This window comes from Manis javanica, chromosome 10, assembly GCF_040802235.1.
Source record: "Manis javanica isolate MJ-LG chromosome 10, MJ_LKY, whole genome shotgun sequence".
Classification (NCBI taxonomy): Eukaryota; Metazoa; Chordata; class Mammalia; order Pholidota; family Manidae; genus Manis; species Manis javanica.
In genome coordinates this window covers 117759068-117783549 of record NC_133165.1, presented here as the reverse complement: position 1 = coordinate 117783549, position 24482 = coordinate 117759068, and the positions used below count along the sequence as shown (strand labels likewise).

The 24482-nt window shown below is 60.6% G+C and overlaps 1 protein-coding gene across 2 annotated transcripts in view; it reads right to left on the bottom strand.

Moving 5' to 3' along the window:
* Positions 1–3677: 3677 nt before the first annotated feature.
* TAFA5 (TAFA chemokine like family member 5) overlaps positions 3678–24482 on the bottom strand; it is a 168515-nt gene continuing 147710 nt past the window's right edge. For both annotated transcript variants that reach the window (XM_073214066.1, XM_037006759.2), the window contains exon 4: positions 3678–5303. In XM_073214066.1, the coding sequence (XP_073070167.1) occupies positions 5295–5303 (9 nt within the window). In that variant the 3' untranslated portion in view covers positions 3678–5294. The remainder of the gene's footprint in view (positions 5304–24482) is intronic.

The following is a 24482-nucleotide window of genomic DNA, read 5'->3' as shown; positions in this document are numbered from 1 at the left end:
TCAGAGACAGGATGCAAGGCCCTATGGAGGTGGACGGTGGGACTCTGAGCCCTAACCGCCCCGGAGAGCCCACCCGGCAGTGCAGCACCACCAAAGGGCCTGCACACAGGAGGTGCTGGGGAAGGGCCTGGGAGTGGTCCCACAGCCGCGTCCCGTCTCCATGTGGCAGACACGCCCTGGAGCTGGGGAGAGGGCAGTGCGCAGCACACACAGAGTGGGCACCCTCGTGGACTTCATTTTACTGGGGAGGCAGTCGGCAGGTCAGGGGGTGGGGATGAGCCCTGGTGGGCAATGGGGGCTTCAGGACGTGTGTGGGTGCGGAGGGCGGCTGCAGTCCCCAGGCACCCTGAGGTCCTGGGTCCACATGTCCATGCGTCCTGCCCCTCCCGCGGCTGGCATGGCGCTCACTCCCCACTCCGCCTAGAGCCGCTGCCTCCCCTCCTGCCCACTGTCTGCTCTCTCCCACCTGCTCACCCTGTTACTGGTCCCCGGGCGGCCCCCTAAGGGAGCAGGAGCAGTGGTCTGCACCCGCCCTTGGCTCCTCTCCACAGCCTCATGGGCCCCGGGTGCCAGTCCTGCCAGGGTACGTGGCCACCATCAGCTCGGACAAGCAGGACGGCTGAGCTGAGGTCCAGTCTGGGGAGGGATGTGCAGAGGCCCCCACCTCTTGTCGCTGAGTGGGCACCCTGGGAATCTCTGGGAAGCTCCAGGCCCTTGTATTCTACAAGGGAGTTTTAAGAGAAGAACACTTTCCATGGTGCCAGCAACTCAGGGTGGTCTTCTCAGGGCAAGGCCAGCAAATGGCTGCCTCCCAAATGCCAACATGGCAGCTGGACACCCAGCAGGACAGGACTTGGCAACTCAGGGTGGAGGGGAGGTGCCTGGGGACTGGCAATGTCTGCCAGGGCAGCAGGGGGCTCTGACAGTGGCTGTCACCACGGGTCAGCCTGGCTCAGCCACCCTGCAGGTGGACCACTGAGTGCGACCTTGGGCTCCATGCCCTTGGGGGTCCTTGAGGTCAGGAATTGTGTAGGGATCCTCCCTGGACCCCTGACTTAAGAAATGCTCAGTACATGAGGGTAAAGGTGAAAATAGGTGCACATATACACATACACAGATGCCCATGCGCACCACGTACACATGCACACATGTGCACACTCACACGCACACACACACACACACACATATACCTGCATTCAATATGCCACACACACCATGTACACAACAGCTCTGGGAGCCTGAGTTTGTCCACAGCCTGTGCTGCCACTCCAGGAGCTAGTGCCGTAGAGCATGCCTGGCTGCTGGGACAGTGAAATGGGGACAGCTTATGGAGCCCCGCTGTGCATCCAGGGCTTCTCCTACCTGGGCCAGCAGGTGCTCAGTGGTCCCCGTCTCCCAGCACCCAGGCACCCAGCAACACCTTGTAAGAGCAGAGAGAGGGCCCAGACCAAGGGCTGCAGAGCCATTCAACGCGACCCCAGGTGGGGTCCCTGGGATCCGTGCCAGTGGCATTCCTGTGCAGAACTGCCGCTACAGGGGCAGCGCAGGGGAGTAGGGAAGCATCCTGCCATTCTTTAAGAATGCCCTGTATCTTCAGGAAAACCTTAAGACTTGGTCACCTCTATGCCACCAACAGGGACAGTGAGGTGCAGAGAGGACGTGTGACTTGCAGGCACATACAGCTAAAATGAGACGGACACAGCCAGGCCACCCTCGCCAGGCACAGGCCATGCCCCAAAGGAGCCGGGCCTCTGCTGGCCCCACTGCCGCAGCCCCGGCTCAGAGCACCCGCCCGGTGTGGCTGGCCCTGCGCAGAGGGCCCGTGCACGCCTGAGAGGACGGTGCCTCCTGGGGGCAGTGCCTGTGCACCTCAGCCTCTGCTCGCAGCACAGCTGGGACGGGGCACTGTGAGGGACACACGTGACCATCCCGCACGGCAGCGAGCTGGCCTCACCCATCTTGCCCACGTGGGCCATGGGAGCCTACAGAGGGCCCCTTCCTAGCCTGGGAGGTGGGGGCCTCCCAGAGGCCCTCCGGCTGCGCTGCCTCGTGGCAGGCAGGAATTCACACTCCCACGGAGGCCAGCCTCTGAGGGCAGGGCGGCTCATCATCTCGGCACGCCCAGCGCGTCCTGACGGGCCTCTGCCCAGGGTGCAGGAAGCCATCCTACATCAGAAGCCCCATTGGCCCTGCGCCTGTCTTCCTCTCGAACTTCGTGTTTGCTTTTCCCTCCCAAGTGACCCCAAGGCTCTGGAATGGTGGCTGCAGGTGACACCAGCCACTGAGCAGGGCTGAGCCACCAAGGTTTGCTCCCGAGCCTCCTGCTCCTGGCACGCCAACGCCCACTCCTCGCTCCCAGCTCCTCCCGTCTCAGCAGGGGCAGAGGACGGCCCAGGGGTCCTCCTGGCCTCACCGCCCTGCCCGGCCCTGATGGCAGCCTGCCTATGCTTCTCAGCAAGGTGGGCCCCCAGGGAGGGCCCTTCATGGCCTGGGCACCAGCCCGACCAGCACCTCTGTGCCCAAGGGCAAGGGGCTTGTCTTCCACTGTGACGGCTCCAAAGGCTATAAGTCTCCTTAAAATCCAGCTCAGACTTTGGACGACCCATGGCCCAGCCCCCAGCCCCAGCCCCAGGGTTCCCACTTTACAAAGAGCAGCTGGACACTGACAGGTGGGACCTACCGCCCCCCGGGGGAGGCCTGATGGGTGGGCTCTGTGTGTAGGACTGGTCTTCAATGCCAAATGCTGCTCTTTGGACACTGGGGCGGATCTCCCCAGAAAGGGGTCCTGTGGGTGTGGGCTCCTCCGGGGGCCTCTGAGTGGGACCTGGGGTGTGCGTGTACCTGGCTCGCAGAAGCTGGGAGGAGCAGTGGATGTGGCCGCCAAACTCCCAGCTGGCCCGACATGGGAGCACTCGGACTGGCGGAGGGACGAGGAGATGCGCTGCCTTTGTGTCTCAAGTGGCTACACGGTGACCCGCCTCTGCCCAGTGGCCCCTGGGCAGCTACCACCGGGCACCGCCCCTCACCCAGGCAGGGCTCCAGGGAGCCCACGGCGGGTCCGCCAGGAGGGCTCTCAGACCGCACACAGTACTGGTGGACCCCATGCCCAGGAAGGAGGTTCCTGTCCCCATGTGTGCTCTGAGCTCTGACCCCGCCAGCCACGCCAGCTACAGCCACTCCCAGGACACCACGGCCAGCGCACAGAAGCCATGCTTATCAAAGGATTTTTTCTTTATTTTCATAATTTAGCTGAATCAACACAAAATTGAATACTGTAAAACAAGAAAAAAAAAAGCCGTAATACCTTAAATCTCCCAGTCTCTGCCCTTGCAGGTGTCTACACTCTGTCAGAAGAAACAGGTGAGGGGAGGCGGCGGGGTCGCTGGCTGGGCAAGGCAGAGGGGCCCCGGGCCTGTCGGCCCCCACGCCCCCAGGAGCCGGCTCGGGACAGCGTCCCGCGTGGGCCCAGCCCCTCTGTGATGAGAAACAAGCCCACAGCTGCAACTTTTGCTCCAGAACACACAGATCTCCAGATTGTGGTGACTGACAGGCAAATTAAATACTCATGGACGCTGGGGCGGGTCTTAAATAAATGGATTTTTCTCTCCTAGCTTTAGTCTATGGGCTGCTGGAACAGCTTCTATATAGTTATATATACTGTTTACGTTTTCTTCATATTTTTAGTAGCATAGAACTAGCATAATACTCCTGTTAATCTGACTCTTAGGTAGTACAGTTCAGCGGGAACTCAGGAAGATAAGGAACCTGGCACTCGATGACCAGGGCAAGAAAAGACGCCCTGCTCTCCTCCTCCGGGCCCGGCGGCGCCCCCTGGCAGGGAGGGACATGGGGGGGCGGGTGCCTGCTGCTCTCGCTGCCCTCTGCCCACCTGCTTCCTCACCCTTCGGGCCTGAAGACTGAGCAGGCGGGACACCCACTGGGGGGAAGAGACAGCTGCACACACCCTGGAATCTATGATGTGGGAGCTAAGAAAAGGGAAATGAAACCCACCAAAGAGGTGGGTTCGAGCACGGAACACCTGGCGTGGGCAAGAGGGGCCACGGGCAGGGGCCACGGGACGGGGCTGGGTGAAGACGAGCGGCCTTCGGGCCCTCCCTGCCCTGGTCCTCGGCTCGCTGCCCCGAGTCCGGCCCCTCCACGCCCGGCCCTCTAGGCCGGGGCTGCCAGCTCCCCTTGTGGCCCCCTGGCACCTTCAGGACCACCCAGGGCTTGGCCCACCTCCCTGGACAGCCAGGGGCACCACAGTAATTGTTAAATAGGATTTTCTACAAATATACAACATATAAAAACTGTTAAATATATAACTTTAGGCTTTGCAAAATACATTTAATGATCTCTTTCAAACAAGTGTTACTTTTGTTTTCTTTAATTTGCTTTCTGGAGCTAAATGGTGTATCGGATGACAGCAGTCACGGGAGACCCAACATGCTCTTGGCGAATCCTGGATTATCCCACTATCAGGAATGGAGCGCAGACAGGCGTGTGTAACTGGTTAAAACAGAAAGTGAATTTAGTACATAAAGTCCACCTAAGTACACAGGAGCAGGTGTGGGCGGTGGCCTGGACTCCCCGGGCGGCGTGCTCGTGGGCTCTGCACGGGACATCGCTGGCTGCGTCCGCGGGGCTGCCGCAGCACGCCCCAGGCAGCCTGGCCCCTCAGGGCGCACCACAATGTTCGTGGGGTGGGGGCCTCTGCCAGGGCCGCCCGCTCCGCCCCGCTGGGGCTGCTGGCATGTCTCTGCCCCCACGTCCCCTGGAGGAGCCCGGGGACCGACGGTGGCGGTGAGTCTGCGGTAAAATAGATTTTGCTCTTTGGTCTATTGATGTACTGAAAGGGTAAGAAAATAAAAGCAATTCGCACAGTCTGGGCACGAGGAGAGGCCACTTCTGTGCCTGGGAGTGAGTCCTCCCCCAGGCCCGGCGGGTCCTCCAGTCGGGCTGGCTGGGCTGCAGCCCGTCCGGCCTCGGCCGCCTCTTCCTCCTGCGCCTCTGTGGACAGCTCAGTCAAGGCCACGGCCGGGGAGGGCGTGCGAGGCCACGCTCCCACGGATGCTGGGTGCAGCCCCCACTGTGTGTCCCAGGCTGGACCACTCGGGGAGGCTGGACAGACACAGCTCAGGATGCCAAGGAAGCGCGCCGTCCCGGACGGGCTGCGGAGAAACGGAGGGTGGGCGGATGGTGCAGAACGGGGGCGTCCGCAGTGGACCGTGACCAAGGTGCGGACTCTGCAGGGAGCCAGGGCCACTCCCAGGGCCCCTCTGAGGCTGTGTTTGTCAGGAGACCTGAGGAGCGAAGAGAAGAGAGTGGTCAGCCTCTGCAGACACGAGGGTCCCCGCTGGGAATGTCCACAAGGCCGGCCGAGCTGGGACAGTCCCTCCTGGTCCATGCCGTGGAGAGTAGCTCCGGGGGGCATGCACACTGCGTGCGCTGTGCTACACCGGCAGGGATTTGGAGCTGGTCCCCGCTGCCCGTGTCCCCAACGGAGCCACACCCACAGCAGGTGCACATGTCCGCAGAGCCCCTGGGGGAACAGAGTGGGGTGGCACACGCAGCCTTGGCTGATGAGTCCGTTACCTGCCCAGGGTCCCAGAGCCCCAGGAAATGGTGGTCTCAAGCCACGGTGCTTGGACAGTGGGAGTACCACCTTTAGAACGATGAAGAAGGTAGAGATGCGGTCCCCACAGACCACCTTGTCTCCTGTCCCACGTCCCACCAGGCTGCCCTCTCTCTTGTCTCCTAGGGCGGCCCCAGGCTGAGGCAGTATCCTCAGTGGCCAGCTGCACTCAAGGGCTCCCGGGGCGAGGGTCAGGCACCCAAGGGCTACCCCGCCCCGTGCAGCTCCTGAGGGGCCCGGGGCTTTGCCCGACATTCGCAGCAGAGGTGCACAAGCCCAGAATGACGGCCGGGCCTCGCCCACTGGGCCCGTCCTTGGTGCAGCACAGAAATGCCAGCCCGGCCTCCTCCCCTCTGCCACTCAGCCTGTGTGGGGCTCCCGCCCATCCCACGTCCCACCTGCCCGGAGCTGCCACCACACTCCCATCTCACCCTGCCTGCATTGCAGGCCTGTTCTCATTGCTGCCGCACCACCTCTCAGTCTCCTCTCAATTCCTCACCCTCACCAGGCTGTGCATTAGCTGTTCATTCACTGGGACCCTCGCCTCAGACCCCGAGCTGTCATCCTCAGGTCCCTTCGGCAGAGCGGCTGATCTGATGGCACCGTGTGGTCACCCCACCCTCCTAGTCACTCAGTGGGCATGTGGCGCTGGCCGTCCAGGTGCCAGGCGAGCACTATTCTCCCCTTACCTGTCTTTCCCCAGTGGGAAGCTTGGGGAACTTGGGCACAGACTGGATTGGCCTGTGGCCCCTGGGACAGATGAGGCCCCTTGTGGGGCATCCCCCCAAGCACTGCTGACCAGAAGGCCAGCTCAGTGCGGTCAAATCCCCACTGCATGGGGCTTGGCCTCCTCGTCCCCAGGCCCGCGGGCCCAGGACATGGCGGTGGGCTCAGGGTCCGGGTCTCCCGGAAGCTCTGGCTGGACTGTGCTGTCTCATCCTGAGCTACATGCTGAGCCCGGCACAGGTGGTGCCCGAACACGCTGGTGGGGCAGGTTGTCTGTAGTCGGGTGCTGTGGACCCAGGTCCACCAGGCATGCTGGTGCAGAGGTGACTGGAGCTGAGGGAGCCCAGGAGCTGAGGGGCAGAGCAGACTGTGCCGTGGCCTCAGGCTGGCAGGGGCTTGAACGGCAGACATCTGCCTTCTCCGCCTGGAGACCAGACACTGAGACGGAGCGCCAGAGCGGCTCCTTCCAGGGAACCGGCCCCGCCTCGCCCCCGGCTCCTGCAGCTCCTGGGTCTCTGCCGCTTGCCGCAGGCTGGACTCTGCTGCCACCTGCTCCCTCTGAGGTCTCCCTCCTCTCCTGTAAGGAACTGGCCATTGGGTGGAAGGCCCGGCCAGGTCCAGGATGATCTCATCTCGAGATTCTCAACTTAATCGCATCTGCAAAGACCCTGTTTCCAAATGAGGTGATACCACAGCTTCCAGGTGAGTGGATCTCTGGGGCCACCACAGGCTTTTCTTTTTCTTCTCACCTGACAGATGCCTTAGAGCAACCCACGGGGCCTGTTCTAACCCTACCTCCAGCCCTCCCGAGCTTAGCAAAGGCCCCATCGTGCGCCGTGCTGAAACCAGAGAGCGGGGTCGGCGGCACCCGCTGCCTTGCCTGGCGTGCACAAGCCCGCCGGCCCGGGGCTGCCCCTCTGCTGCCCCGGCCAGGTCAGCAGGGCTAATGGAGACCCTCAGTGCAGCCACCTGAAAGGAAGCACTGGCTCTGCTCCGTGACGGTGGATAAATTCTCATTCCTGGGGGAAGGGGGACACACAGCGGAGCCTAGAAGGTACACAAGGCGCACCCACACTTCCATGTCCAAACAGGCGTTCTGGTAAAGTTGGGCATTGCCTTCCCACCTGTCACCTGTGCGTCAGCAAGAGCCGGGCTTCTGCACAGGTGCAGTCACACCTGTGTCCACATGTCTGTCCATGAGAATCGCCTGAGCACATACTGTAGACTTATATTCAGCACATCTTGGGCTGTTACTTATGCTTCCGCTCACACAGGGCTTTCATTCTACTTGGTGAGCACCGCCGGTTGTCCCTGAGTTCCCACCACTGCTTCCAGCAGGGCACAGTCACCCGCATGTCCCAGCAATTTCAGAGCCACAGGGGTTCAGCACTGACATCTTGGTCTAGGTTCATCTGGAAGGTACTGTGACTGAAACAGAGACCATCAACTCCATCTCCCTGCAGGGCCCTGGCCACCCTCGCAAGTGAGGCCTGCTGAGGGGGCAGCGAGTGCCAACACAGCCTCCACCCCCAGCCTTGCCTTGGGCCCCCAGAAGATTCGGGTTGGACCAGCTTTGTGGCCCCGACATTCCCGCCTCTCAACCCCCTGGTAAGGTGCTGCGCCCACATGCTGCACCGAGTGGGCACCGGCCAGCTCACAGGCCGGTTTCAAACTGCCCTGTACCCGCAGGCCTCAGAAACACCAAGGCTTTGGAGCTGTGGGGGAATCTCTCTCCTAAAGCTCCCAGGACGATGGCCGCTTTCCCGGATCCAGGGCTGAGGCCCGTGTGTGGGGAGCCTCCTTCCAGCCCCCCTTTCCGCAGGCACACTGTGCTGGCCTTGACACCAGGATGCCCGAGCACCAGAGGGTCAGCTTCCCCCGTGGACAAGCTCCTCCCTGTGCCAGACCTCCTGGGTCACTGCATGCATGACCTTGGGGCATCACCTGGCTGTCCCCAGCCCTGCTTCCTGGGAGATCAAGGAGGGACTGGGTGCCCCTGCCACTGGGATGAGACTAATGCGCCTCCTGGGGAGCCAGCGGGCTGTCCATGACACCGACCAGCCCAGCCTGCTCCAGGAGTGCAGAGATCAGGGGCATTCTGGGGTCGCAGCCTGAGTGTGACCCTCTGCTGTGTCACTGAGGCTGGAGCAAGACCAGGTGCCAAGCACATGTGAGTTCCATGAACAGCTGTCCAAACCCCCAGGTGACAGGGCATGTCCTCCAGGGTCTAGGCTGTCCTTCCAGGATGTGACCCCCAAGGTGGCCTGAGCTGGCTCCAGGGTCACCTCACTGTGCACACTGGACACAAAACAGAGCAACACAGGCCAGTGCTGCCGCGTCACCTGTGGTCGCCGGTGCTGCAGCTGACACAGCCCTCCAGCCAGCTTGCCGAGGGCGTTCAGGCATGACGCTGCATCGGCCTCGGGGAGGAGGGTGCTGTGGGCACACCCAGGGCTCCTGTCCAGGGCACCCACTCCCTACGACCAGGAAGACCTGAGTTCTCCGTGGTGATGGGGTTTTTCTCTAAACGGCAGCATCCTTTAGAAACAAGAGTCCCCAGCCCCTGTGGGCCCAGTGAGTGGCATCCCTTCCCCAGGCATGGAAACGTCCAGGAGTGAGAGGACCGTGGCCTGCCCTGCTGGCGGCGGGTCTGCGAGAGCTGTCACCATGGGAAACGCACACACGGGACCCGGGAAGAGGCTTCTGGGAAGGCTCTGCGTCCTCCTGGCCCTGTCCAGCCGCCTGTGTGACTTTGCTGGAACATTCCCCGACCTTACATGGCAGTTCACAAGCAAGGAACACTGAACCCCATTTTCTCTCCAAACCCAAGCTCAACAAGGGGGCTGGACTGGCTGCCCGTCGTTATAGTTTAAAGAACCAAACCAAACACCACAGCATGGCCTCGACTTGCTGTTTCTGGTCAGCCAGCAGGTCAGTGTCCTCAGGGAAGCCCTGCCGGCGCACCTGGGCTGAGAGGCCAGACGTACGGGTGCTGTGTCTGCAGTCCTGCTGCTCACCGTGTCCACGCTGCCCTTCCTCCAAGGACTCACTGTTCCCAGGCATCGGCCACACAGCCCACCTGCAGGGCTCTTGCTCCCGAGCGCGGTGGGGCTGCTGCCCTGGCCTCCTGAGGAGACGGGACTGCTAGGGGGCCTGGGGGAGCGCTGTGGGCCCGGCCTGCACGGAGCCTAGGGCATGGCGCTGAGGGAGCAGGCGGCCCTCCCAGGCCCTCAGGTAACAGGGGTGGCCTCTCCTGCTCCTGCCCTTGAATAGGCCGGCCCACACCACCACCAGGGTACCCTCCTCCCCAGGTCTCTCGGCGCCAGTCAGAACTCACGTCCAGGGTCCCAGTGCCACCCCACCGCTTATGATCTGAGCATCTCCTGTCACTCTGCTGCCACGTGCATCGGTTTCCCACATGTACCCATGTTTCCACCTCTTCCCCGCATGGAGGGGTGAGCCCTGGGGGCCATCACGGCTGGAGCAGGAAGGTGCATCCTGGCTCCGGGCTCTGCTGTCCAACTGCCTTGGGAGCCACCGCTTGCCAAGGGAGCGCTGGGACATGCTGCTCCTGACTGCCTTCAGGCGGCTGGGGGCCCTGGGGCCTCACAATGAGCAAGGCCTGTCTGCCCCACCAGAGTCGAAAGGCGGCACCCAGGAGGCCAGTGGAGTCCCACCAGGAAGGCCCAGGACAACCTGCCCAGAGGAGGTGCTAGTGGAGCCCAGCCAGGCGCGCCGTTGCCGGGTGGAGCCTGGGAATGGCCCTGCCAGGGTGCCAGTTAGCAGCTTGCACTGTGCCATCCCGTGGCAGGCCCTCCAGGGCTTTTCTGAGAAGCAGCACCTGTGTGGGCACAGGCTCGGCCCCCCACAGGCCCTGCAGTGGGTGAGCAGGCATGTCAGTGGGCTCTCGGGACTCGGCTCCCTGCCCCCTGGTGCTGGCGGGAGGACATCACTGGGCCCTGTGAGCGTGGGCTGGCTTATGTGCTGTCGCTGGCCCTTGCCTGGTGCCCTGGGTGGGGCTTCCCGCTGAGGGCACACTCTGGGGCCAACGCTCATGGTGTGCACCATGAAGAGCAGACAGGCCAACGGAGAATCACAAAGCCAGTGTCCTGAGTGGAGAGCAGCTGCATAAAATGCCTGGAGTCCCAGGGTTTGGTATGGGGCTGCTGAGACCCTCACCCATTACCCCAGGGAGGGGGCAGCCCCTCCCCACTTCTGGGGCCGCAGTGAGGATCCAGTGAACCCGTGTGTAAAGTGCTTCCCAAATGCTTGGGTTTACGTCATCAGAACAGCAAGCATATGAAGAAGCCCCCCGCTGACAAGGAGGGTGCCACTGTAGGCTGACCCCAAAGTGCATTTGCCCAAAGCCCCCAGGGGTGGTGGCTAGGGTGGTGGACAGGCGTAGGGACTGAACGGCAGTGGCCCAGCCTCCCCTGTGGCCCCCTGGACTACACTCCATGAGACAGGAGGGGGCTGCCAGGGACATGCTCACTGCTCACACCTGGCTTCATCCCTTAGACTCTGAAAACATCTCCTTTTCGGGAGACGACCTGCTGCACGGCCAGCCTTGCTCTGGGGCCACTGGAGAACCAATCGGTGAACTGCATCCTGCAACCGGAAAGCCACGCCCCCACTGAACTGTGCCGGTGCCTGACCCACAGGGCCCAGGGCTCCCCTCTGGACCCTCAGCCAGGGACAAGAGCCTTAGGAATTAGGGGCCATCACGGTGCCACCTTGTCTGCAGGGCCAGCGCCTTCCCCAGGAAGAGAGTTCTGGAAATGAGCCAGGCCCGTGTCACTGCCCCACACCAGCAAAAGCTTGGGACGACTCTGCCCTGGGGAAATGGCGTCAGCAGGTGCAGTTCAGACCTCCCACACCACACACAAGCCCTTATAAATAAAAGGACCCAGAATTATCATCAAGTGAAATCCTCCCAAACTGATCAAAATTGGGTGTGGTCACTGAAGCCAGAAAGCCCAGACTGGAGGGCAGAGCCACACGCAGCAGTTCTGAAGCTTCGAGGAAGGTGGTGATATCGGCTGATAATCTGCCCATGGCACCAGTCGCTGACCCATCACATATTCACTGACCTTTGATAAACAGAGCACCTTATGAGTGTGAGGACAGAGGAATCCAGGCGGAACCCTGTCCTCAGGGGACGGGTGCTCGGCCCCACTGGGCAGCAGGATCTTGTGCCCAAGACGCCACCTCCCTGGGTGCGCCTAGTGCAGCAAGTCTGTCGGAATTGGGAACTGTATGCTTCTCTGTTGGACCCCCACTGCTACATGCTGTGAGTTCCAGGAAACAGACGGTGCTGCACTGCACTGGGTCCCCACGCAGGGTGACCTGTGTGCCCCAGAACAACGTATTGATGTCCTAAGCCCCCGAGCCTGTGAGCGTGACCTGACCTGCAAATAGGGTCTTTGCAGATGTGATCACGTTAAATGTGTCTTAATGCAGTAAGACTGGTGTCTTTTTACACAGAGGCACATTGGACCCAGGGGCCCAGAGAAGACGCACAGGGAAGACGGTGGCAGGGATGGGAACGATTCCACAAGCCCAGGAGTCCCAAGGGCCAGAAGAGGCAGAAAGGGCCCCCTGGGGCCCGGGAGGGAGCTCAGCCCCGCTGACACCTGGACTGCAGTCAGGCTTCCAGAACCCGACAGGGTGAGTTCCTGGGGTTTTTTAAGGGCTCGTTTTGTGGCACTGTGTTTGGGCAGCCTCAGTGAACCCCCACACCCCAACACTGAGCCTGCCCTGAGACCCTAGAGGGCACTGTTCGGCTCAGGGCCTCACCCTGCGTCGTCGGGGCCAGGGGCCACATCTCCCTCTGCTGTTGCCACACACATGACCTCTGCTGCTCCGTCCGCCGCCCCCTCCCCACAAGCCATGTGTGCCCACACGGTGGCCCCCCCCCAGATGAGCCCCATCCCTGCTTCAGCTCACTTCTGCTAAGTCCCTTTTGACACACTCATGGCCACTTCTGGGACCCACCCCTCCTGCACCGCTTCGCTAGGGCACTGAAGGTATGCCACGCACTCTGAGGCCTGGACACCACGGGTCATGCCCGCAAATGCTGGTGAGGCCCAGGGAGATGCACAGGCCTACGAAGGCTCAGCCACGTGGCTGAAGACCAGCCCCTGCTGCGCAGACCCACTGGGCCGCCGCCTTCTCTCAGCAATGGGGCCGACTTTCCTGGTCCTGCAGCCCAGGGAACCAGGAAGGGCCCTGGGGCGGGGCTCCGCGGCCTCAGTGCTGCGTCCTGCGGCTTCTTCCTTCATCAGGCATTGGAGCGGCCCAGGCCTGGCCTCCCTGGGCACCCGGGTCACATGGGTGAGGAGAGGGGAGCAGGGTCCACAGCACAGCTGCTTCTCGGGGTGCTCTGCAGCCTAAGCACCCCAGCCACCTTGTTTGCAGCAGATGGGGTGAGGATGCCATCTGCCTCCCTTGTGCACCCCGATGCTCCCTCACAGAGGTGCCTCCCTCACTGGCCGCACAGCGGGCTTTGCCTGGATAAGGCCACTGGGCACGTGTGGCCACCATGCTCCACCCAGGCAGGGTGTGCGGCAGGAGGTCTCGGGCTACAGGGGAGGCTCCCAGCCCTGCCCTGCACACCCCGTGCTGAATGAGCCGTGTGAGGGGGCTCTCCTGCCCTCGTGGCCAGAGGGGGCAGACAGCTGTGCTGTGTACTGTCATCCCAATGCACGGGGGACCCCAGGCCTACCGTCCTGCCATCCTGAGGGCTGGGTGACCGCATTGACACCAGCCAGGTGTGGCCTCTCTCACCGGGTTCTCTAGGGTGTGGAGCCACCCTTAAGCCCCTTGTTAACAAACACCCTAAGCCATCCGCCTTTTCCAGGGCTGGTGGCAGTGGGCACGGGATGAACTTCCCGCTGTGCTGATCAAGCCAGAGGGTGGGAGGGTGGTGAACACGCAGGGTGGGCACACAGGGATGGTGGGCAATAAGGGGCGCCCCCCTGCAGAATGGGTGGAGGGGGCACGTCTCTGTCCATCAGCAGTCTCTAACGACGTCACGGAGATGCAGCTCACACCCCACACAGCCGCCCTTCCAGAGGGTCTGTTCCGTGGCATTCAGTGCCTTCATACTTCCACACCACCGTCCCCACGGCCGGCTCAGGGCATTTCATCCAGCCCAGGAGAAGCCCGTGCCCATCAGCAGTCACGCCCCTCCCCCCAGCCCCGCCGAGCACCGTCCGCTGTCCGGCTCGCGGTCGGGCCTGCGCCGCATGTTTCCCACAGACAGGCTGGCGCGGCACGTGGCCTTGTGTCCGGCTCCTTGGCCTGCACGAGTCCCTCGCAGTCCAGCCACCGCGCACGTCAGAGCCTCCCTCCTCTCCCGCCACGGCGCCCCTCGGACGTGTTTATCCATTCCTCAGCAGGTAGATGTCTGCGCTGTTTCCACGTTTTGGCTACTATGAATAACGCTGCTGTGGCCACACACGTACACGTTTTTGAGTGGACGTGTGTCACTTCTCTTGAGCATATACCTTGGAGGGGAATGGCCGAGTCACGTGATAACTCAATGCTTGACTTTTTGAGCAACTGCCAGGCTGTCTTCCAAAGCAGCCTGAGCATATATTTCTGATTCTCTTGCTGAGTGTCACCTGGGAACTTTCCAGAGAGATTGGCAGATTCATCTTGTAACCAGCATCGTTCTCGAGGTGCAGAAATGAAATGAAAACAAACGCGCCCATTGGTCCCAACCAGCAGCCCCTGGCCTGTGCCTGGCCAGCTGACCCAACCGTGACTCTCTCCCCGTACCTTTCTGGGCCGCTCCCTTCGTGTTTTAGGTCTGCTGGCGCGCTGTGCACATCTTTGTCTGGACGCTGTGCCTCCCCACAGAGTCAGGGGCCACCCCTGCTGTGCGTGTCCCCTGTCTCCCCACCGTGGCCTGCCTCTCTGTTCTCCTGCAGCTGCGTGTGGCTTCCACAAGTTGGGGGTATTGAGGCCAGGGTGGGCCCCTTGGTCCTCGGGTGACCTCCCGGGCATTACTTGGCTACCCCATGCCTCAGTGTCCTCCGGGCGCTGGTCCACCGGAACAGGCCCACCTGTGCAGCTGCTCAGAACAGCGTCTGGTGTCCGGAGTCAGGTACTGTCGGCCGTCATTCCTCCCTGGACTCAGATAGTCACCCGGACCTCAGCCATCTTCTGGCTTCGTTTGTCATGCTTGTCTGTAACCCCTTGGGAATTTAACCTGGAACAGTGTTAGGTAAGGATTCAACCTGAATTGACCCCCAAATATGAAGCCAGTTTTCCTGATGCCCACTGCAGCGTCGCCCCCTTCCCCACTGGCTGGCGATGTCACTGCCCCGTATGTCCAGTAAGGCCCAGGTTCCGTCAGGACCATCGATCTGCCCGTGGGTCAGAAGAGAGCCGTAGGAAAAGCTAGGTTCCACCTGTAGCCTTGGGACTTGCCAAACACATTCTCACACCGACTCACGAGGTGGCGAGTGGCAGGAAGATGCGAGGGCCGGGCAGGGGCCTCACAGATGGGGGCTGGGCTGCCTGAAAACTGCCCTCATGCCCACGTCCACTCAGAGGGCATGGGTCATGCCTGGGCGAGATGGAGAGGCCACCAACTTGTGCGTTGCAGGGTTCGTCATCACGGGGCTGAGGCTGGGACAGGGGCGACCCGTCCAGTCTTGCGATGCCCTCCTGGGGCTTTTGCCAGGCCTCGGCACATGTCTCTCTTTTCTCTGAGCGGTGATGCTATTGCCACTTGTTCTTATTTCCAACGATATTTGACACTTGGAGCCCGGCAGAGGCTGTGCAGCAAACAGTGAGCCTGGCCACGTGAGTCCAGAAAGCCGCGGCTATGTCCCCGCTGACTCGGCACGAGCACCAGAGCTTCCTGTCTCCTCCACGCGTGGGACACCCTCATTTCCTCGTGGTGTGGAAGCCAAAGGCACGGGGAAGACGGAATGGTGCTCTTCTATCGCTGGACCCTTGTCCACACAGGCCACAAGTGCCCAAGGCAGATGCACCCAAAGCCAAGGGAACTGGCAGGAGTGGCAGAGTGCCGGCGCTCCGGGCTTCCCTGCCGCGTGGCAGCCTCCCTAGATGGGGCCGAGGCACGGCTCCATTCTGATGCAGCTGTGACAGCATGAGCACTCTAGAACGTTCCTCCAGGTGCCGCGGGAGGAAGACAGCGATCCTGTTACCTACAGAGACCCTGGGCGCCCCTGCCCTCTCTGCAGGTAAGGAAACTGAGGCTCAGAGAGATTAGGGTGACCTCTGCAGGGTCACCTACCCATGTGTGAACTGTCCTCCTGTGGGGGTTGATGATCCTATACAGAAAGCACAAGGTCAGCGGCCCTAGAACAGGGTCCGTCACTCCGGGAGGCGCGTGCCCTGTAGTCACCCACACTGCCTCTGGGGCTGAGCAGTGTCCTGGTTCTGGGGAGAAGGCGCGTGATGGGCCCTGGGGACAGAACGCAGCAATGACCACGGTGATACAGTCCCGGTCCTACGTCCCCAGTATATCTCGGGTTTAATGGGAGGGTGACATTTAAAGTAATTTGGATTGAGATACGGATTCTCCTATTTCATTTCTAAAGGCTGGTCTTAACAAACATCTGTGCCAAATGCCGAATTTCATTCCCACTGCAGCACACAGAGGCCCCTCTTCCTGAGGGCTGGTGCCCAGCAGCAGGTCATGCTCTGGACGCAGAGAGGACAGTGTTCTGAGGCACATGACCACAGAGCCGGCTCGGCACCCAGACCAGAGGGACAGGCTGGGGAGTGGGCATCCCACCAGAGACACAGAGCCCCACCGGGTCAGGATGGCACTGCCACCCCGACTGTGTCTGCAGTGGGCGTGCAGACCGACTGTCCCATCTTGCATACATGATCTTACTTTCCACAGTAAATGATTGAATTTATTTACCCTTGTCCTTTATGAATGAAAATATATGAAGAAATAAATCACAAAGAAATGCTATTTACAACATTATAGGACATATTAAACTAAAAGGAGAAAGTCATGCTTTTGATCACTTTGTATGTCTGCCCAGTGAGTTTATGAAACCTGGAATCAGAAAACAGAATGAATTCAAATAGCTCCCCTGGGAATTTAGGATCACCCTGAACTTTATCCACTCTTACCACTCACTCCCTGGTGACAGGATAACAGACCTCATGCTTGCAGGATCGTGGGGGCACGCCACAATTCCCGGAGACCCCCTTTTAATTCTGGCACTGCAGGAGGCCTCTTGGCAAAGGCACAAGCCATGGGGAGGTGGTGGGTCCAGACAGCCTGGGGCTCGCCTAGAAGGGCTGTCCCATTAAGCAAGGCTGTTCTTGGGAGGTTCATCTGTGGGGTGCAGACCTTGTCCTAAGTAAGGCAGGGTTCCCTCAGGATTGCTGAGTTTGCAACCACGGTGAACTCTCGGATCCCAGAGCCCCACCCACTGGGCTGAGCCGGGGACGCCAGAGCCCTGGCTCTTGTCGCCCAGCGCCAGAATTTTCTTCTATCTATCCAGCAGTCTGACCCCATTCTAACCAATGGCCATCCTCACAGGCCCAGCTGGCACCAAAAAGCGGCCTCTCCAGGGGTTCCTGTGGGCGCCTGCTGGCTGCCTGGGAGCCAGGGGGCATGAGTGCCTCATCCCAGATGTGCGAAACATCCAGCCCAGGCACAGAATGGATGGGGTGGGGGCGGGGGCTGCAGGCCGGGTGGCATGCTCATCACGTGACCTGGCTGCCTGTGCAGGGCCGGGAAGGCGCCCCGGCGTTCGGACAAGCTGGTGAGAATGCAGCTTCCCGGGCCACGGGCTGGGGCTCCACCCTGACCTGGGTCACCACCCTCTCGGCAGGCCGCCTGTCCGCTCTGTGGTGCCAGGAACACACAACCCATGGCGAGGGGCTCATCGGAGTCCCCCAGGCTTCCCATGGGCCACGTCTCCTCCCATTTCCACCATCCGCCATGTAGTTACTTAAAATGGTTCAAAGAACAACTGCTTTAAGGAAAACTGAGACGAATGCAGCACAGTTACCATGAAAGGTACCGCAGCCGCTCCCAGCGCGAAGCTGGCCTGAAGTGCCGGCGGAAATGAGGTGGGTGGGCCAAGGCAACTTTTTGTCTCTGGGCTCATTTCTGCTGAGAAAATGAGGAATGTCTCACTGCTCACAGCCTCAGTACGGATGTTCTTGTTTACACGGAATCTGCTACAATGCCCAGCCATTCAGCAGGGACGAGCAGCAGGGGTTGGCAGAGCACAGAGTGGACTGCAGACGGGTCAGGGCAGCGGCTCGGGGTTTGTCGCCACTCGTGCAGGGGACACAACTACGGGTGCAGGTACTGAGTTAGCCCTGGCCGAGCGCTCACTGTCCAGTCCGTCTCCTGTGGGTTCTAGGGCTAGAATCTGTGGGAGCCTCCTGCACCGACTGACACTCTTGTCCTGGGAGGACACTGCATTCTCAAGGACACGGGCCACCCAAGCTGCTCCCCTCTCCGGCCTGCTGCCGCACCTCCTTCTGAGCTCAGCCCCTTTCTCTCTGGGCCACCCAGGCCTCGTTCCGCTCAATGCCCAGACTCCAGCAGGACCCACCAAAAACACCGTCTCATCACATCCCAGGTGACGGATGGCCATGTCTAAGCCCTGCCCGAGGGGCTGCTTGGCCTCAGACCTCACAGCACCGACGGCTCCTGTCTCCCCAGCCTGGCCCTGGTGTAGGGCGAGGAGCTCCAGTCTCATCCTAAGGAATGATGTCCTGAGCCCCCAGCCATGCTTCTGCCCGGCCTCTGTCACAGGAGGGGAGAGCCCCCAGCAGCTGCCGGAAGCAGGTCCCCACGGGTGTGCTCACAGCAGGAGGGGCTTGGCCACAGACCCCAGCGAAGAGCCTGAGCGGCCCTCCGGGTGAAGGTCCCGTCTGTCCGTCAGAGGCAAACCAGCACCCCTCTTGTTCCGTTTGCAGGCATTGTAAGAGGATTCGCTATTGTGAGTGGGATTTGCTGATTCCCTCTGCAGGGACCTTCTTAAATTCCCAGAGCGGGAGTTTCTTAACAGGGCTCCGACTGGACTTGGGATTACCTGGCGGCTTCCTGTCCCCTCTGGCGCTCGGATGAGGCATTTCCTCGGCCCCAGCAGGGCCTGCCACACCTCCTCTGGATGCCTGCTCAGCTGAGCAGCGCCATCCTGCTTCCCTAGGGCCCAGCTTGGGTTTCCTTACTTGCATCCCAGGTCCCAGGGCAGTGAGGCCAGGAGTGACATAGCCAGGTATGCACTTCAAATAACAGCACAGAGCCCCCGTGCTCCTTGGCCTCCATCTCTGCTCCAGGTGACTGGAGGCAAGGTGCCCTCTGGACCCCCTGGGAGACAGCTCTGAGGATGCAGGAGCCTGTGAACTGCCGTCAGGAGGAAGCCTGGCCTGCCAGTATGGGAGCCGCAGGGGCCGGAGAGCCTAGCTGGCCCCACACAGTGAGGGAAACTGGCCTGCTACCAGCTGCACAGGGCGGAGGACACGGCAAGTGAACGGCCCCCAGAGGCCTAGCACACAGGGCGGTGGGGCCTCTGCTGGAGGCCCAGGACACCTGCTCAGCAGGCAGATGGACAGAATCCCCAGCAGAATCTCAGGGCCTGTCAACTCCTGCTTCCCAGAGAAGAAAGGGGAGACCCGCCAGGAGGCGGCTGCTAGTCAGTGAAGCCCCACGTCGCCTCGTTCAGGCTCAGAACCATTGCTCTTTTATTGGTTTTCAGAATGAGATGCAGAAGAGCAGCTGAGCCTCGGCTCTGTAATAAAAGTTTCTAATCGCTGGGATGGTTCGTGAAGAGCAGGGACCCTCCAAAAGCCCCCAAATGCCTCCTGGACACACAGTCAGCCAGTGGGTGTCAGTATCACCCTATCCACAGGAGCTCATGGCCAGCAGGGAGGGGTGTGGTCCCTGAAGCCAGGGCTCCTGGGATGGACTGATGGTGTCCCTTCAGGCTGGGGGCAGAGCCACGGCTCTGGTGCCAGGGGTGGGCAGGCCTGGGCTGTGCAAGGAACACAGGGAACACACCGCTGGTGTGGTGGACAGATGGCCACATGGTGGACGCGAGAGGCCTTCAGCTTCTAGATGAGCAAGGACACAGCCCACTGGCTCAGGGGTGGCACTATGCCCCATTCCTCAAGCCCTGGGCTCACAGGTGAAGGGTCCCCTTGCTGTCTGGGTATAGCAGGTGCTACTTTCTGGTGTTAAATGGAGGAGGATTCGCCAGGGACAGACAACTAGACCATGTGACCTCCAGGCACCACTGGGGCCCCTATGCCACCAGCATCAGAAAAGCTGCAGGGATTCCTGGTGCCCGTGGGCCTGGGAGGAGGCCCAGGCAGGATCAGGGGCCCCCTGCAGATGAGAGTGGCTCCCCCAAGCCCTGGCTTGGCTGCACTCTGGGCAGAGAGACACACATCCCCAGTGGGGGCACATGCAGGCCAGCTAAGCCACACCCCTGCCAATGCTCACACGTGGTCGGCCACCCTGCGCTGGATTTCATCTGCCTGGACACCTCTGGGTGCCCACCCCCCACCCTGCAGGCGGCCTCCACATTGCCCCACAGGGACACTGGCCTCCCCCTGTCCTCAACAGGCCCTGGCCCCCTGACGGCCTCCACTGTGGCTCTGCCTGCCGTGTGCAGGCCAGGACTGGTCATGGCGTCCAGGAGCAGTCAGACCCAGGAGCCAGTCCATGCTCCCACCTGTCTCTCCTCACCCCTCCCCACGTCACACCGTTGGCCACTAAGCACCCTCTCGGATCACACACCACCGGGTCCCTGCATCTCACCTTGGCCCTGACCCAGCCTGGCACAGGGAAGCCAGCTCACTGGGTCACTCCCAAGTTGCTCTGTGGCCCCAGCACTCTCAGGACGGACGCCCGCACCTTCCATTTGCCCTGGGCCTTGCCTCACTCACCCCGGGTGATGACCTGGCTCCTAAACCCCTTGCACCTGGCCCCCAGAAGCTGGCTGGGGCCTGTCTCCAGGCCAACTTGGTTCAGTCACCGCCTCCCGGGGAGCCGGGCAGAGGGATCCACGTGAGGCTCTGGGAGGCGGGCTCGCGTCCACCCTGTGAGTCCCTTCCCAGTGGCAAACTCAGTCCCCCTGGCTGATGGCTTAATAAATACACGGGGTGGATCCGAGTAGAAGAAACATTCACTTGGGCCCTCGGGCCCAGAAATCCCGTGTATCTGAGTGTTCTGAGATTGTTTCTCCTTTCTTCCAATCGAGTCATTTCACTCCCTGGTTTCCTGCACATTTGGAATTTGTCCACAAGCTGTGGAAGCACCCACTGGGAGGCTCCTCACTGCCCCTCCCCTGGGAGAAGCCCCACCGAGGAGCCCCTCCTGCTGCAGCAGGCTGCTGCCCTCCCACTGTCCCCACCGCAGCCCGGAGCACGCACGGGCCGCACCTGTCCACCATGTCCCGCCACCCCCGCCCCCGATGAGGGCTGTGTCTGTCCCGGGGATTCTGGGGCTGCGGGTGCATCCTGGACCCTGGAAAACTTGGTGATGTTTTCTGGCTTTGAGCAATTTGGCTGCGAAGCCAGACGCACTGATGTCTGAGTCTTTGTATGTGACCTATTTTCCCTCTGAGTTTTTAGATTTTTTTCTTCATCTCCAATGGACTGACATTTCACACTGATACACCTTAGGATGGATTTTTATCCATTCACTTCCCACCCCTCGTGAGCATTCTCCCAGGAGAAACCATGTCTTTGAGTTCTGGGAATTTAAAAAAAAATATTTCTTTGATCATTTCCTCCTCCTCATTTTTGTCTATTTTTGGATCTTATATTCTTCAGATCTGCTGAATCAATCTTCTATTTTTTTCTCCTTTCCTATTTCCTACTTCTTTTAAAGAAATTCCACCGTCAGTTTTCTGAGATTTCCTCAATTTTATGTCCCAAACATTCTACTGGATCTTTAACAAATTGTTACGCACACTTAAATAGGCGTCCACAGTTGTGTATACACACACGTGCATACATATATGTAGACACGTATATGAGTGTTTACATGTTTCTGTAAAGTTTATGCGCTATAATTTCCGTAAGTGCTTTTCTACCTTCCTGATGCCCCTTTAAATAACTTCTTGTCCCAGTCAGCAGCCGCTGCGTGACAAACTGGGCCCCAGCTCAGTGCCTTAAACGGCCCTGTCTCTTCTGTTCATGAACCTGGGGCTTGGGAGACAGGAGGGTGACAGCCCACTCTGGGGCACGGCCCAGCTGCGGCAGAGCAGGGTGGCCTTGGCGTGGCCACACCTCCTTCACGGGGCCCAGGAGCCAGTCCGCAGGAAGCTGCCTGGAGGTTCCAGAAGGTCCCGGCCGTGCCACTGGATTAGGCAAGCATGGAGGAAGGCCAGCGCACGGGCAGAAAGAGCAGAGGGGGCCCACCTCCCGTGCCCCACGCGGCCCGGCCTGCGGGTGCTCACGGCCCTGCCCCGCCTCCCGCCACCCCCGCCCCACACGCTGGGGCAGCAGTCCTGTCCCCAAGCTTCACTTTTTGCGTCTCTGTCCTCAAACACCGATCCACGGGGAGGAGCTGGGCAAGGTGGGCACTGGCAACAGGAGGGCAGAGGGTGGGCTTCCCCAAGGGCCCTCGGGCCCCCAACTCACATTACCCACTAGCCTCTGCTTTGGGATTGCTCAGTCAGAGGGTGGCACACGGTGACGCAAAATTGAGGTCCCCCCAGAACCTCAGAATGTGATCTTGTTTGGAAATCTGGTCTTCTAAGATGTTGTTGGTTATTATCTTGTGAAGAGATTATCCCTCATTAGGGTGGGCTCTACCTGCAGTGATGGACACCTTTATGAGGGTGGAGGGGCAGAGCTGGCACACGCAGGGAAGATGGCATGTGATGGCAGAGCCCGCGGCAGTGTGGCCACAGCCCAGGGATGCCTGAGGGCCCGGAAGCTGGAGGAGGCAGGAAGGATGCTGCTTTGGGCCTTCAGAGGGAGGGCGGCCCTGCTGATGCCTCGATTTCTGACCTCGGGCCTCCAGGACTGCGAGAATGAATCTTGGTCACCGTGGCCACCGAGCACACAGTCACTTGTTACGGTAGCCACGGGACACTCGTCTGTCAGGGTGTCCGGAGAGAAGCCTTGGTGTGGGGGGCTCACCTCACAGGATATCCGTCTTCACTCAGCTCCCTGGTTTTCGGGAGCCCCTCACGTTTGGTGCTGCAGGGTCCCCTCCAGTGCCTCCTGGGCGACAGGGGAGGATCTGGATTCTCCCCGAGACTCTGCGTCCCAAGTCTGCCCGCTCCCACCCCTCGAGGCCGTGCTGCTCTGTCTCCCCTCCTGTGCGTTGTGCTCTGTTGGGGACGGCCTTGGCTTCTCACATGTTTGCAGGCAGAATGGGAAAGCACCCTCCCCCAGGTCTGAACGCAGCAGGGGAAAGCACAAGTTTGAGAACAACCGGTGCCGTCCTTAGGAGTTACCTGCCCACAAACACATATCTTGTCCTCCTCACTCAGAAAATAGGGAGACCTTGAGGATGTGTGAGAACACAGCCCCTGCTTCTGGCCTGCCCCCCCGAGAAGGGAAGGATGAGTACAGCACTTGGCTGAGGTCCGAGAAAGGCAGTATAAAAATAAAGGTGCTGCGCCTCTTCGGGGCTGCAGCCATCGTCTGTCTGTCTGTGTTGCCTGTGTTTTTTGTTCTCTCATCAGGAGCCCAAACGTGGGGTGTCCTCTCAGAGGGAGTTGTACATGCATTCAGCTCCACGCCTCCCCTTCAGAGTGCTCGGCTCGACGGCAGGCACCGTCAGCGCTCCTGGTATGGTGCCATTTGCCCTTTTCATGTCCCTGTCACTTTACAGGCGTGTCCAGATGGCAGAAGTGGGAAGCACACACGTTCTGTGTGTTTCAACTGGAAGCCCGGAGCAAGCACTTGCGAAGTTCCCACGGATTCCCCTGCGAGATCTGTGCGCCAGCATCCGGGGCTGTGTGCAGGGAGGCCCGGAGCCACTTGCAGGGGTGCTTCTGAGGCAGAAGGCCCTGGCCTACCTTCCCCATGATCTCCAGTGGGGGCCATGTCTGACACACCCTAGGCCCTCGGGTGGTACCTCGAATCCAAGAATGCAGGACCTCCTGGTTGAAGCTGGCATTCTGCAAAAGCGCTTTCTTAGACTGCCTCTCGTCTGCAGCCCCAAGCTTGCAGGAAGCTAAGGGGCAGGAGTTCCTGGGTTGACTGGGTGCTGGGCCTACATGCCATGCATTGGATGGTAGAGATGGGAACTGGGAGAGCCAGTGGGCTCCCCGTACGGCTAGCTCCTAAATCCCAGGCAAGGGCTGCGGTGAACTGACACTCAGCATTGCAGGAAACGTTACCAGTGAGAGCTCAACACAGACCAACGACGGCAGACCCAGCTGTGTGTGGTGCAGTGTGTGAATCGGTCTGCAGGGATCGGTGACCCCCAGAACCAGTCAGCAGGCGGGCAGCAGGGTCCGCCTGGCCAGGCCAGCCACCCGTTATGACAAGATGAGAGAAGAGGGAGGTGCTAGTGGGCAGAGCTGGGTGGCCCCCTCCCAGTGTCTCCAGGAGACCTCTGGGTGGCCCGTCCACACATCACCTTGTTGCATGCCTGGGCTGGGATGGCATTTGGACATCTAGGCACGAACATGATTGATGGCAGCTACCCCTTGGCATCTCTGATCTCCTGAAGTGTGTTTTTGGTGTAATGAGCCAATTCCATGAAATCCAAGTTCCCAGCAGAACTACAAACACCCCCACTGAATGCTCCTTGCCCCCCATGACGAGGTGTTCATGCGGCACAGAATTCCAATGTGGTGCTTAACACCTCATTTGAAAAATGGATTTCTAGCTGGCTTGTTTTGATTTAGGAGATGGTAGAGAAGCATCTTGCAATACATAAATACCACAAAATGTTTCATCCGCAGGCTGAGGGCAGACAAAACCCCGAGCGCCCGCACGTGGAGTGTGTAGTCCTGGCCGGGGCACAGCCGGGGAGAGCTGTGCGCTGGCAGGAAGGTGCTCTGTGGGCCTTTCTGGGCCTGCCCACTGCCTAGCTGCCAAGGTCAGGGCAAGCCAGGCAACACTGGGGCCCCTTAAGCTGAGGGGTGGCCTGTCCCTGGGAGCAGGAGCCAGGGGGGTGCCCGCAATG